This window comes from Lissotriton vulgaris, chromosome 5 (genome assembly GCF_964263255.1).
Source record: "Lissotriton vulgaris chromosome 5, aLisVul1.2, whole genome shotgun sequence".
Taxonomy (NCBI): Eukaryota; Metazoa; Chordata; class Amphibia; order Caudata; family Salamandridae; genus Lissotriton; species Lissotriton vulgaris.
Window position 1 is genome coordinate 75,815,398 of NC_141693.1, and position 13,908 is coordinate 75,829,305.

Genomic DNA, 13,908 nt, shown 5'->3' on the forward strand with positions numbered 1-13,908 from the left:
CACAGACGGGCTTGCATTTGGCGCGCCAGCCGCGCGGCCGCCGCGCGGCCTCCATAAAAGGCGAAGTGGGAGAGAGGAGCAGCTGGAAGGCGGGAGCGGGCGACCAATGGGCAAGTGGCAGGGGGTACAGAAGGGAAAAGGGGGCAGGCCACGGGGGAGCAGCGGCAGGGAGCGGGGGGGCACAGAGGGCCGCAAGGGGCGCCTGAAATTACAGGATAATAGCACAGATACAATACAAATGACGAAAAAAGCAATTCACAATGACGCAGATACAATTACCAGGATGGGAAGGATGGCAGTGCAGGGGGGACAGGAGCGCAGCTACCAGGGGCGAACCCGTGGAGCAGTGGGGCAGCGACTCGGGCAGACCAGGGGAGCCGTGCGGCGTGGGGAGCGGCCTGGGGTCAGGTCACACTCACCTGCGCCGTGCGCCCTCCATGAGAGGCCAAGTGGGAGGGAGGAGCAGCTGGGAGGTGGGAGCGGGGCGGCCAATGGGCAAGTGGCAGGCGGTACAGAAGGGAAAAGGGGGCGGGCCGCGGGGGAGCAGCGGCAAAGCAGGGAGCAGGGGGGCACAGAGCTATTACAGGATAATAGCACGGACACAATACAAATGACGAAAAAAGCAATTCACAATGACGCAGATACAATTACAATTACCAGCTGATGTATTGGTATATTGCTTTCAAACAGCTGTCACAATTAGAAGAAGTTACATGTGAAAACGTTGGCACAAAGGGCTGTTTTTTCTAAAAAAACTTTCAGTTTTTCCTACATTTAACTGTTAGTTTTGATGAAGAAACCTTGAAGGATCTACACAAATGACCCCTTTCTGAATTCAGAATGTTGTCTACTTTTCTAAAATGTACAGCTTTCCAGTATCCATTATTGCTTTCATAGCCATTCCTACCATTAACTGGAAGAAGGTTGAAAGCACAAAAAATAGCAAAAAAAGGCTATATCCCATTAAATTGCCAACACTGTGTGATAAATGTTGGTTTTCTGACAAAAGCCTGTCAGTGCCTAAAAGCTGGGAAAACGGTGATTTCAGTCCCAGAAACCCTTTGTTGATACCATTTGCAGGGATAAAACAGATACTTTCATTTGCAGCACTTTTTCCCCATTTTTTTCCAAAAACCCAAAATTGAGCTGTATTTTGGCTAATTTCTGAGTCCCCACCAGGGAATTTACGAACTGTGGGTACCTTTATAATCCCCATTATGTTGGAAGAAAAGGACGCAAATTTGGCATGGATACCTTATGTGGTCAAAAAGTTACAAGGGCCTAAGAGTGAACTACCCCAAATAGCCAAAAATAGTATTAGCACGGGGGGAGGCCTAGCAGCGAAGGGGTTAATAAATTCTACTGAACCCTCCCCCCCTGCCCCCCCAAAGGTTTAAGAGCTTCTCTCCTTGTGCTCCTGGTCACATTGTTATCACTGGGGAAGGGGGAGAGGGAAGTATGACGGTCTGAAGCTCCCTGCAGCTCTCACACCAGCCTCAGCCCCGCTCCTCCCCTGTAGGGGGTGCAAGGGAAGGATGAGGGTCTGAAGCTCCCTACAGCTCTCACACCAGCCTCAGCCCCGCTCCTCCCCTGTAGGGGGTGCAAGGGAAGGATGAGGGTCTGAAGCTCCCTGCAGCTCTCACACCAGCCTCAGCTCCACTCCTCCCCTGTAGGGGGAGTAAGGGAAGGATGAGGGGCTGAAGCTCCCTGCAGCTCTTACACCAGCCTCAGCTCTGCTCCTCCCCAGAGATAGAAGTAGGGGAAGAGCCTGTCTGTGAAGGGGGCCTGCGGGAAGGTGTAGAGAAGCTCCCAGGAGTCAGCATTGTACAGGGAAAGCTGCCCCGCCTCGTAGTCCAGATACACCCCCAGCTTCAGGGGCTTCTCACGAGGGGACAGAGGGGTCTGAGGGGAGGTGAGAGCCTTGTAGTGACCCTTCCACCCAGACACAGCCCAGACTCCCCCCTCAGGTGACCACGTGAAGTGCCCCTTCCTGTTCACAGACTCTACTGCAACACCCACATGCCACGCTTTCCCCTCCTGCAGCAGCTGCACCTCCCAGTAATGTCTGCCGGCGGTGAACCCCTTGCTCCCCAGCACACAATAGTACTGGGTGGATCTCTTGGTGGTGTCCGGCAGGGGCTGTTCTGTGTCCGTCCATCTCACACGTCTCCGCCCCTCAGATAGGAGGAGCCAAGGATAAGCTGTGTCAGGATCCAGAGTCACCATCACTGCAGAGGAGATATTCAGAGAATTAATGACACAAATAAAGGCTGTAATTACTGCTTCTGTTTTACATATGATTAATTTACAACACATCTGGAAGGCGCACGCTGTGAGTATCCTGCATTAGATGGGACAGAGTGACAGAGCCACTCCAAGGTATACAAGACTAGTCAGTACACTGTATTAGATGGCACAGGATAACTGAGCTTCTCCAAGGTATACAGTACTAGTCAGTACACTGCATTGGATGGGGCAGAGTGAGAGAGCTACTGGAAGGAGTACTATACCAGTCAGTACACTGCATTAGAGGGCACGGACTGACAGAGCTACAGCAAGGTGTACTGTACTGGTCAGTACTATATATAAGATGGTACTGAGCAAGAGAGCTACTCGAAAATATAGTGTACTAGTCAGTACACTGCATTAAATGGCAGAGAGTGTCAGAGATACTCAAAGGTATACAGTACTGGTCAGTACACTGCATTAGACGGTGCAGAGTAGGAGAGCTACCAGAAGGTATACTGTCAGTCAGTCAGTAAGTAAGTAAGTAGGTACTTTTATTCAATTTCGTTTAAAATCATAAAAGGGAGGCACCATCCCCCAGAATACATAAAAATATCAAGCAATTTATCTGGTTTGAAATTACATTAAACTCATTTAAATATGTTAAAAAAAATATTAAAACAGTTTTAATTGATTTCATGTGGGCATGTGATGTCCAGCCCTAATGAAATTTGATTAAACTGTACGCAAACAAGCATAGTTTCATAATTTGTAAATAAATTGCTGACGCTGTAGTCAAATGAGATGCGGAATTTTAATTTGAATAAACAAGGTGGTTCTGTAAAGACAAGTCTGATTCATCTATCACTCTTTTCTAATTCATTTGTCGCTGGGCTCAGAAACGTTATCGTCTGGCATGTTAATTGGACTATCGGTACTAGTCAGTACACTGCATTCGATGGTACAGAGTAAGAGAGCTACAAGAAGGTGTACTGTACTAGTCAGTACACAGCATTAGACTGTAAAGAGTGACAGAGCTGCTCAGAAGTTTGCTCTGTGCCATCAAATGCACTCTGTGCATTTGATGGCACAGAGTGACAGAGCTAGTAGACGGTATACTGTAATAGTCAGTACACCGTGTAGTTGATGCAGAGTAGGAGAGCTACTAGAAGCTATACCGTACTAGTCAGTACACTGCATTGGATAATACATAGTAAGAGAGATAATAAAAGTTATACTGTAGTATTTTGTACACTCCATTAGATGGTACAGAGCGACAGAGCTACCAGGAAGTGTAATGTTCGAGTCAGCGCACTGAATTGAAGGTTACATAGAAACAGAGCCACTCCAAGGCACACTGTACTAGTCAGTAAATCACAATAGATGGAACAGAGTAACAGAGCTACTGGAAGGTATACTGTACTAGTCAGTACCCTGCATTAGATGGTACAGAATGACAGAGCTACTCCAAGGTGTACTGTACTAGTCAGTACATGGCATTAGATGGCATAGAGTGACAAAGCTAATCGAGTGCATTCTGTAACAGTCAGTACTCAATCGTAGATGGTACAGAGTATGAGAGCTGCTAGAAGTTATACAGTACTAGTCAGTACACTGGATTCGAGGGACAAAGCTACTTCAAGGTATACAGTACTACTCAGTACATTGCATTTGGTGGTACAGAGGCACAGAGCTACTATACAGTATAAGGTAATAGTCAGTACACTGCATTAGATGGCACAGAGCTACTCCAAGTACTCCGCAATAAATAGTACACAGTAGCAGATTTAGTAGAGGGCATACTGTAAAAGTCAGTACTCTACATTAGATGGTATAGAGTACCAGCACGACTAGGAGGTATACAGTACTAGTTAGAACACTGCATTAGAGGGAACAGAATGATAGAACTAATCAAAGATATACAGTACTAGTCAGTACACAGCATTGGATGGTGCAGACTAGAAGATCTACTAGAAGGTATACAGTGCTAGTCAGAACACTGTATTAGATGGTACAGAGTGACATAGCTACCCCAAGGAATACTGTACTAGTCAGTGCACTGCATTAGATAGTACAGAGTGAAAGAGCTACTGAAAGGCATACTGTAGTAGTCAGTAGACTGAATTAGATGGCACAGAAGTAGAGGATTTAGAAGGCATACTGTACTAGTTAGTACACTCTATTAGCTGGTACAAAGTAAATTAGCTACTACAGCATATACTGTACTAGTGAGCACACGGTATCAGATGGTACAGAATGACAGAGCTAGTAGACGATATACTACACTAGTTTAGTGACCCAGGTAAAGTCCATCCTTTAGGGATGCTTCGATTGGTTGTCGTTGGTACATGTAGTGAGTGAAGATGCAGCTGTAATAACAGGTCTAAGTCCGCAGCAGGTAAACTCATGCAGATACCACTCGGCAGATCTTGTTGTTGGTCCCTGTGTCTTTTAGATTCTCACAGACTTTGCAGACACTGCCTTTGGCTTTAGCTGTCTACAGGTGCCGCCTCCATATCCTTACAAGACCTCAACCCGGATTTAGGGGTCACAGTTAAGTTTCTGATTAGAAGTGGTGTGGACGATACACACTTGGTTGTGAGGTGAAGATCAGAAAGCCGAGGTCCATCTCTTGGGATGCCCAATCCCAGGTCCGTGTTGCAGGACCCCTGTCTAGTCTTAGGAATGTCTGAGATGGAATAAATATTTCTACCGCAGGTCAGTGCCGGTAGAGAGAGGATCATTTTAATCCGATTAACTTCCAGCAGTGGGACGCGTTGTGTGGGAGGGTTTTCACTTTTCCCAATAAATGTATTAAACAATCCCAGTATTTAGAGAAATAAAGTACTACACATCATATGTGGGTTAGAAAGCTACAGTGGGAACAAAGCAAGATTAAAATGTGGGTGCCTGATTAGTTACGGACTTATTTGAGACCCAGGTATCCTGTAGAAACACTACAGGGGCTGAGCCAGAACATCTTACTGAACTCCACAGCCCTGTCAGAAGCCACAGCCCACAGATTCCTATTTACAGTTTTGTGTCAACACCAACTGAACTAGAAATTGAAGTTTCTGCCCAACTGGTATTCCAAGTGATACAGTATTACCACATATAGGATAACCACATGCAATATTACTGCATACAATATAACCACATACAGTATTACCACATGCAATATTACCACGTGCCACATAACCACATGCAGCATAACCACATGCAGCATAACCACATGCAGCATAACCACATGCAGCATTACCACATGCGGTTCCACTCAACCAGATATTACTGGGAACACATTGCACTTTGGCAGAAATTACAGAAATTGTAGCAGGAAAAAGACAAATGAAAGGTAAACCCTGGGAATGCGGCGGCACATATACAGAATGGAAAGAAGTAGAAATCTAGAAAAATCTGGAAAAGACAAATTCTTCAGACACAAATCAAGTAACTGTAACCTGATGTGAGTGCACATTAACATTAAATACCCTACCATGCCACACCATATTATACAATGATCCAACCTCATAGCACACCATCCAATCCCATCATAACGTTCCATACCATACCACCATAACATCTCATACAATTCCTTTCGACAATACCCAATCGTATCCCATTCCTTTCTATCCCATACCACCATAACTTTCCATACCATTCCATAGCACTCCACACCACACCATACCATACCATTGCACACCATACCACACCAAGCCATAGCATAGCATAGTATAGTATACCACAACATACCACACCTTACCATACCATATTCATGAACAGTAACATACAGAGCAAAATGTCACAATGATATTTACCTTTATAATTCTTCACCAACACCTCTGGGCACTGAATCTTCACATTATTACACCTGTAATAACATACACATCATCTTTGTATTAAAGGGCAATGACAGCTACAGGAACAGATGATGAACATCACATAAGACCTGTGTTTGAAATAATATTCAGTATTAAGAGCAGCGGCTGCGGAATAGAGCTCAGTGTGAGTTACTGTTCATACACAACAGTCAAAGCTCTAACGATATCGAAAAGTACCTTCAATATCTCTTGCCAGGATCTGGGTGTTCGAAGGCAGATAGCTCAGTGAGACCAGCTTGCTTCATGTGATGCCACATAGTGCCTCTGCGTGGGTCTTCAAGGAGCGATGGTTAGCTCAGTGGGAGGGGGCCTACTAACAGGTTACATCTGCTCCTTGTGGAGTCTTGTGAATATACTTAATAAACACATTCTTACGTGAAGTCCAAAAGCATTCCTGCCAGCACCCACAACACTGCCACATCCATCCCTGCCAGTGTAAACCTTGTCACCATTCCTCTACAACCAAGATGTTTGGGTAGCTTCTTCTGGGGGTATGTAAGTCAGTGTTAGATGTGGGGTTCTCTAGTTGGCAATGGCATTCACCTATGTCCAAATAGGGACCCTTACTTCTAAGTCAGGATAAGGGGATTACACTCCTAAATAACCCCTGCTCACCCCCTGGTAGCTTGGCACGAGCAGACAGGCTTATCTCAGAGGCAGTGTGTTAAGCATTTGTGAATATACACAGTAATACAGTGAAAACACTACAGATGTACACAACACAGGTTTTATAAAAATAAGTCTTCTTTATATAGACTTAACACAAGACCACCAATGGCAAAAATCCACAATACTATACCTAAAGTTGACTTAAAGATGATGAAAGCTTCTTAGTTCAGGTTGATGATAAATGTGACAAAGTTCTCAACACAGTACCTGGATGCGTAACGCTGCTGAATAAAAGGCTCGGAAAAGGGGAGATGTGTCAGTTCCATGATCCAGGGGAAAGGTTACGTTCTGCCTCAATGCTTGCGCAGAGTAGGGATGCACCGTGATCCTTACCGGTGTGGAGGTGATGCGTAGATTCTCGGACTGCGGGCCCATTGCAATGCGCAAGATGGCACCTTGATGCGATGCAATCATTCGGTTGCGATGCGAGAAGATGGCGTCAGACGTTGTGATGACGATGCGTAGACGCCCTGGCAGCCTTGCGACGACTCTGTACTTTGGAGCCGCGACAGGCCCTGTGACACGCTCCTCCGGTGATGCGATGGCGACTCTCTCGATGGCGTCGCGCTTCTCCGGTGATGTGACAACAGGCAGCTTTGACGAAGACACGCTTCTAGGGAGATGCAGCGGTGGCACTCTTCTCCGGGGATAAGACATTTTCAGCTACGGCGGCGACACACTTCCTCTCGGTGCATCGCGCTTCCACCTCCACCGGCACGCGAATGTCTATAGATAGAATTCCCAGCAAGGAAATTCACAGGGGGAGCTGGTAGTGAAGTCTTTTGTCCCTGAGACTTCAGCAGGAGGCAAGCACAAGTTCAAGCCCTCGGAGAATATTCTGTAGTTGATGAAAGTCCTTACAAAGTTCCTTCTCCTTTCTCTTGGCAATGAATCAACCACTGCAGCCCAACCCAGCAAACTGGCAGAGGTACAGTCCAAACTCCTGCAGCTCCCTCAGTTCTTCTCCTTGGCAAAAGGTTTCTTGTTCCCAGATGTGATCTAAAGTTCTTGGGACTGGGTCCCAATATTTATACCCCAAAATCCTTTGTTCTCTGAAGGCAGATAGGCCTCTTCCTAGTCCAAACCAGTTCCTGAGCACTTTGTTAACAGGACTCCTTCATTTCGCAGGGCAGAGACATCAGACGCCCCACAGGAGGTGGAGACAGCACTGTAGAGGGAAGGCTCAGCCTTATTCAGGTCCCAGGTGCAACACCCACCTCCCATCTAGATGCAGATCTCTCTATTCACCACTGGACTGCCCCAGCCTGTCTCTTGGAATCCCCCAGCCCTGTCACTCACAAACCCAGACAAGGAATACACAACCTAGCAGAGGCAGGCCTGAACAGTTAGGCAAGAAAATGCCTCCTTTCTAAAAAGTGGTATTTTTAAGCACAGAATATATCAGAATGGGTCGGATCTGTAAGAGATGTCAGTAGACTGGAATTGGGCCACACGTCGGCCTCAGTAGAGAAAATATGACGTCCCTTTGTGATATGGCAAAGTAAATCAGAACATCCTGTGATTACAGCTCTATCTCGCATTTATGAGAGTTTGACCTATTGGCATTGTAAATGACAATGCCTTTTATTTGTCAGTGTTTTTTTAAAACAGATAAATAAAAGGCATTGTCATTTACAATGCCAATAGCTGAACTCTCGCAAATACGAAACCTATTGCATTGCAAATGCATTAGGAGAAAGCTGTCCTGCCTTTTCCTGCTGGCAAGAGCAGGCAGGACAAATATCTTTGAGAAAGTAGTGCTTGGAGGCTGTAATTAAAGCTTACAGAGCAACAAAACACTTAACACAGGGTGTCGCCATGGGAGGTTACAAAATGGGAAAAGGTGGTACTAAAGAAGGACTACAAAGCCTATTGACTGATGAAAACCCACAGTTCACAATGGCCAAGCCAATGAAAAAAACTCGGTGGGGCTCCACGCCCATACCCTAATACAGCATGCCTTGCAGAGCATGCGCTAATAAAAAGTATTTCACAAAAACTGAGTAGTGGAAGGCTACAGGTCAGCCAATCAAAAGGAGCGTACTGAGGACATCCTTCAGGCAAGGGACAGTCACAAAAACAGGAAAGCAAGTCATTGAATAACAAGCATTGAAAATGCAATAGGTCTCGCCTTTGATTACGTTAAAGCCATTTGCTTTGATAATGGTATTGTATAGCAAAGCAAATGGCTTTAACTTAATGAAAGGCGAGACCTACTGCATTTTTAATGCTTGTTGACTACTGCTTTTGATCTATTTCTTTACTGAATCCAGTTTGTAAAGTGAAACGGCTCAAGCTCCATATTTAATAACTTACCTAACTTAGTTGCTTGCAGGCTGCTTCTGTAGCGTCCATGGAGGCAGGCGCAGATGGCTGATGCCATTGCATGAGCAGTTTACAGTGCAGGCATGACCCGCCCTGACCCACCCTGCGAGATGGTGAGAGGTAGGCGCACCAAATGTGAACGTTTTGCAGTGCGGCTGCGTGAGCCCAGCCTCCCTCTCTGAGGCAGAGGGCCCATTTTATAAAGCCCTGGCACCCGTGCACAGAGCCAGCCTTTGCAGGGCATAGGCGGCAGGTCATTATCATTATTTAAATGCTCCTTTGCCTCAGAGACTGTGTCCAGCCAATGCGTGCCTGTTGTGATACTGCACGTTAATATGCTGAGCCAATCTGCATTGTGCTGAGGGGCCCCACTGGACCTGGAGGGCCACCCCCCACTGGGGGGCTGCAGATCCTATGTTACGCCCCTGCAGGGAGGACCTGGCCTGGCAGGGCTGGACTGTTCCCATTGGGCACAGCCAGGTTTAGACTGATTTGCATACGGCTGAGTCCAAACTGGATTAGCGTGATGAGCAAAAAAACTATGTACCAGATGTCTGCACTGGGGGTGAATGTTTGACATTGTAAAGCATTCTGTCAAGCAATACAAGCAATGTATTTTTCCAAAAGGGACACTTGCAGCATCACCAGACACTCATTGTCAACAAGTGCAACTTTGAGCATCCTAAGGCACTCCTGGGCAAAAAGAGCACTTTGTATTATCCACAGACACTCATTGTCCGTAAGCTGAACTCATAACATCCCGAGATATCCACTGTTGGTCACTGTCTGAAACTGGCACCTGCAGGATCCCAGGTTGCCCACTGTCAGACTTTCATAACATCACAACATCAAAAGCCTGAAAGCTGCACCTGTAATACACCAAGCAATACAACTGCCTGACAGTGGAATTGACATCACACAACATGCACTGTGAGGATGTTTTTATGTTACACTTTCTAAGAAGAAAACTTCTAACATCCAAAAGTACCCAGTGTCAGGAATGGACCCTGTTAACTTCCTCAACATTGTCCGGGTCGGCTAGTAACTTTGAAAATCGGTGGGGTGCAACGCCAAAAATCGTACCAAGATGCTGCTGGCTGGTGTCGAAAGGGACACGATCTCCACACGCCTTCCCTTTAGTGCAAGCGTCTATATGTGAATGGGACTTAGTGCCAATATCGGCCCAGACACAGCCCTTTCTGCATACAACACACCCCTCCACCAATAACCGACACAACACAAGTTGATGGAGAAAGTTGTTGCAGCTTTATTAGCACATACATTATGCCAACATGTTGGGTTATCTTACGGGCGATCCAAGAGCAGGCTGCCCGTCGCGACCCGCCCACCTGATGAGCCATAACCCCCCGGGTTGTTAACCGCGGGGGCGTTGTCAGTTTTGAGGGAAGGTCTAACCCCTTCCCTCGGCGGAACTCTATTCCGCCCCTTGCCCACGCCCCTCCCCCTCGGGGGGCGGAGCGTTGTGGCAACCCCCGGTTGCTCAGGTCTACAACCGCCCGAAGGACTAACGGGGCGCCGTCGGTCCTCCAGGATCCATCACAGCGTGGATCTCCCTGGGGATAATTCTGCTCTCGCACCCTTCCGGTGCTCCTGTAGAGGGTACCCCTCTGTACCTTCTTGCATTGGATCGCCCTGTAACTCCCCCATGGCTCTGGGTGTGGCCGCCGCCGCCCCAGAGCCCCCCCACCTACTAGCTTCCTATTAGTACAACCTGCTGCTCCTAGTGCTTTCTACTATATCAACCAAAGATCGTCATATCAACTTCCATTAAATGAAGCAAGTCTACATCAAGGCACACCGCGCCTTTGGCAAGTAGCAACCCAAGCCTGATGAAACAAGTTCTCCTATGCTTCAGGCCAGTTCCAAGTTTTCGGGCGACACTATCCACCTCTCATTGGCGCAAAGGACCTATTGCATTACAATTGCAATCACCGTTATCCCTTGGCTCAGGCAAGGACAAGTCTGCTCTCTTCCTCAGCACCGCCAAGCTGGCACGCAACCAAACTTCCTTCTCACTTCTGCCGCCCTCCGGACAGGGAACTGTGACAGTGATGTCCATGAACTTCACACTGTCTAGCATATGGCCTCCCACCCTTACTTAGACAAATTGGGGACATACTCACCATCAAGGTCCCGCCAGATGGCTCACTCCAATAAAGCCGACCCTACTGTAGGCTAACAAACCCCTCGCAATGCTTAGCCTCACTGGGGCAACACGTAACTTTCAACCCATGGGGACCTAATTGTAAGTCCACAACCTCTCAACTATGCCTGCCAACTCCTCATGAGACACTTGTACAAGTCTTCCCCCTGTGCCTGGCCTTCAATGGACCCTATGAAACTTGTAACAAGCAGCCTGTACAACTGTATATACAAGTTGTGCAACTAGAAGAACTAATCCTTCCTCGCTCTTACTTACTGGCATGCGAACACTGCCAAAGGGATCCCTACTTCAGTACCTGAAAACAACTACATAAATACTGTGTAGGTGAAAGCTTACACGAGCACCTAGCCAAGGTCCCTCCAGTATCAGCCTGATCCAAAGTGGAGGCAGAGCTGAAAGGTCTTAGCGGGATCAGACTGGAGGAGGTATGTGCGTGTCTAATGCAGGCCCAAAATTCTGTGCAACCTGATAATGCATCCCATAGTGCCAATGAGCCAAAGTAAAGGAAACTAACAATGATGTGGTACGACTATGAGATAGTCTCAGCGTGGGCCATGATGCAACAGTTGATGTGTGGCTTATGCAGGCCCAACTAATCTGCAGGACTATTCAGCTAGTTCAGGTGATGTGCTGAATATTGCCTGGTATATAGCCGCTATGCCAATTGCCTCCCTGTAGTATTACAAAAGGAGCACTACACTTATAACATTAAATGCTGCTTGGTTGTCCAAGATAAAGAAGCAACAGTTAAAGCTTTCTTGCATACAAACTACACACCAGCCACCCCCCTTCAGAGCTATACGCGTACAACTGCTATGTGTGACATATCCATTATTTCAGTGCACGAAGAGTGACATTGAAAGACTAAGAAAGAGACTGTCTTGCTAGCAGACAACATTGAAGAAGAGGGAGACCCAAAGCCAGAATAACACCCATCTGACCCCCAAGCATTCTAGGCAGATCAGGGATATAAGGCTGCATTTGTTAGACATTCCATAGCTTGGAGTGTGCATGTGTGATGCAGTGACCTATGCACGAAACATAAATAAAAGTGCCTGATCTTGAATGAGACTGCGTAGCTCAGATGGAACAGAGTATCACCCAATTACACAGTCAGTCAGAACTGCCTGGCCCCGTAAGACCAGAGATTTTAGGAGAAGTCCTCCATGTACCCTACAATGCGGACCCGCCCATTCTTCTACCATTCTACACAAGAAGTTACATGTCCAGTCACCTAGGAGTTGTGGCCCGGCAGGAAAAAGAGACTTTGTTGCTGTTTTGTCATTGCCTAATGTTGTTAGCCATAACTGTGGGAGTAGTGGAGGAAACAGAATTCCACCATTCTGAACTGATCATCCTGTGCCAAAGGAGTGGTCCTCAACATGGGTCTTCCAATGTGCTGCAGGTATCGGAGCACCCACCCGTCCCTTAGTTGTTCAAACGGCTAATAAATTAATGAGAACAAACTGCACTGCAATCCATTAATGCACATGAGATGCATGATATGCCCAAATCAACCAGTTGGTGAGTAGAAACACATTACCCATTATATATCGCAAGAAATGCATGATTAGCCCTAGTTCTGCCACTGCATCCAGCGCGAACCCCCCAATTATTGCACCGTAAACACATTGACCCGATATAAGTAAAAGAGAACATCCAATTCTGCACAGGGCTGCCTAATGAGTCCCAGCTCCCAGTTACTATCCATGTATTACTTCCATGAGTGAAACCAGCACGCGTCCCCCACCCCGGATAGTAATGACCGGTGGGGAGAACAAGGAAATCCCAGACCCTAACACACTGCCCCCAGTGTGCTATGATCTTTATATCTGTTGATAATTCAGGTGGCCCCCCCATGGGGTGGGGCAGTTCTCGTGCGTGGTTCCTGCAACAGAGAACATTCATTAAAATGTAACGCCCCCCGATCCACGATCAGCATTCTCTGCAATGAGACATGGCCCTCAATGCCCCACACGCTAACCAGGCCAGTTGGGGTTCCGAGCACTAATTAGTCAGCATACCTGCACCCTTGCACAATGAAAGATGACCTCCATTATCACTTGAAGGAAGTCCATTCATAAACTAAACATTCCTCTCCTTGGCTCTGAAGGTGTCTACCCAAGTGTCCTGATGCCTGGATAGACTACCCATTCTTGCAGTATTATCCCTCCGAGTAGATCCTCTGTCTCATGCACCCGTCACCAACCTCTGGTAACCCACAGCTGCTACCTCTAACAGTCTGTTTAGATCCGGGGTTTCTCCAAGTTGCCCCAATGCGTCAATAACGTTGGATTATTACGTTAGACTGACCGCCTTTAATGCGCCTCACTTGTACTATATACGCTAATGCACTTGGCACCCAAGACCCCTTCTCCTCCTGTAATGCCCAGTGAAAACAACTTCTACTATCAGCTCTAGCTGAAACTTGCTTCTTGTAACTAGGCGTATCTATGTACTGAGAACACCTATGGGAGTATTGGTTCTGTCCCACTTGAGAAGCGTTCTGACCACCATCGGGCAAAGTCCGTGCTCCAACGCCAGGCGTATCGTATAGAACTGTAGAGACCTGCAACAAGCTTCCTATCACTACACTGTCTACTCGGCGGCGGGCCTCTAGAATGA

General features: G+C 47.0%; 1 protein-coding gene across 1 annotated transcript in view; it reads right to left on the reverse strand.

The window, feature by feature from the left end:
* Positions 1-1,591: 1,591 nt before the first annotated feature.
* LOC147710228 (E3 ubiquitin-protein ligase TRIM39-like) overlaps positions 1,592-13,908 on the reverse strand; it is a 98,838-nt gene continuing 86,521 nt past the window's right edge. Inside the window, exons 5-6 of the mRNA XM_086919959.1 lie at positions 6,042-6,094; positions 1,592-2,228 (exon numbers count right to left, since the gene is read on the reverse strand). Of these exons, the coding sequence (XP_086776085.1) occupies positions 1,717-2,228; positions 6,042-6,094 (565 nt within the window). The 3' untranslated portion in view covers positions 1,592-1,716. The remainder of the gene's footprint in view (positions 2,229-6,041; positions 6,095-13,908) is intronic.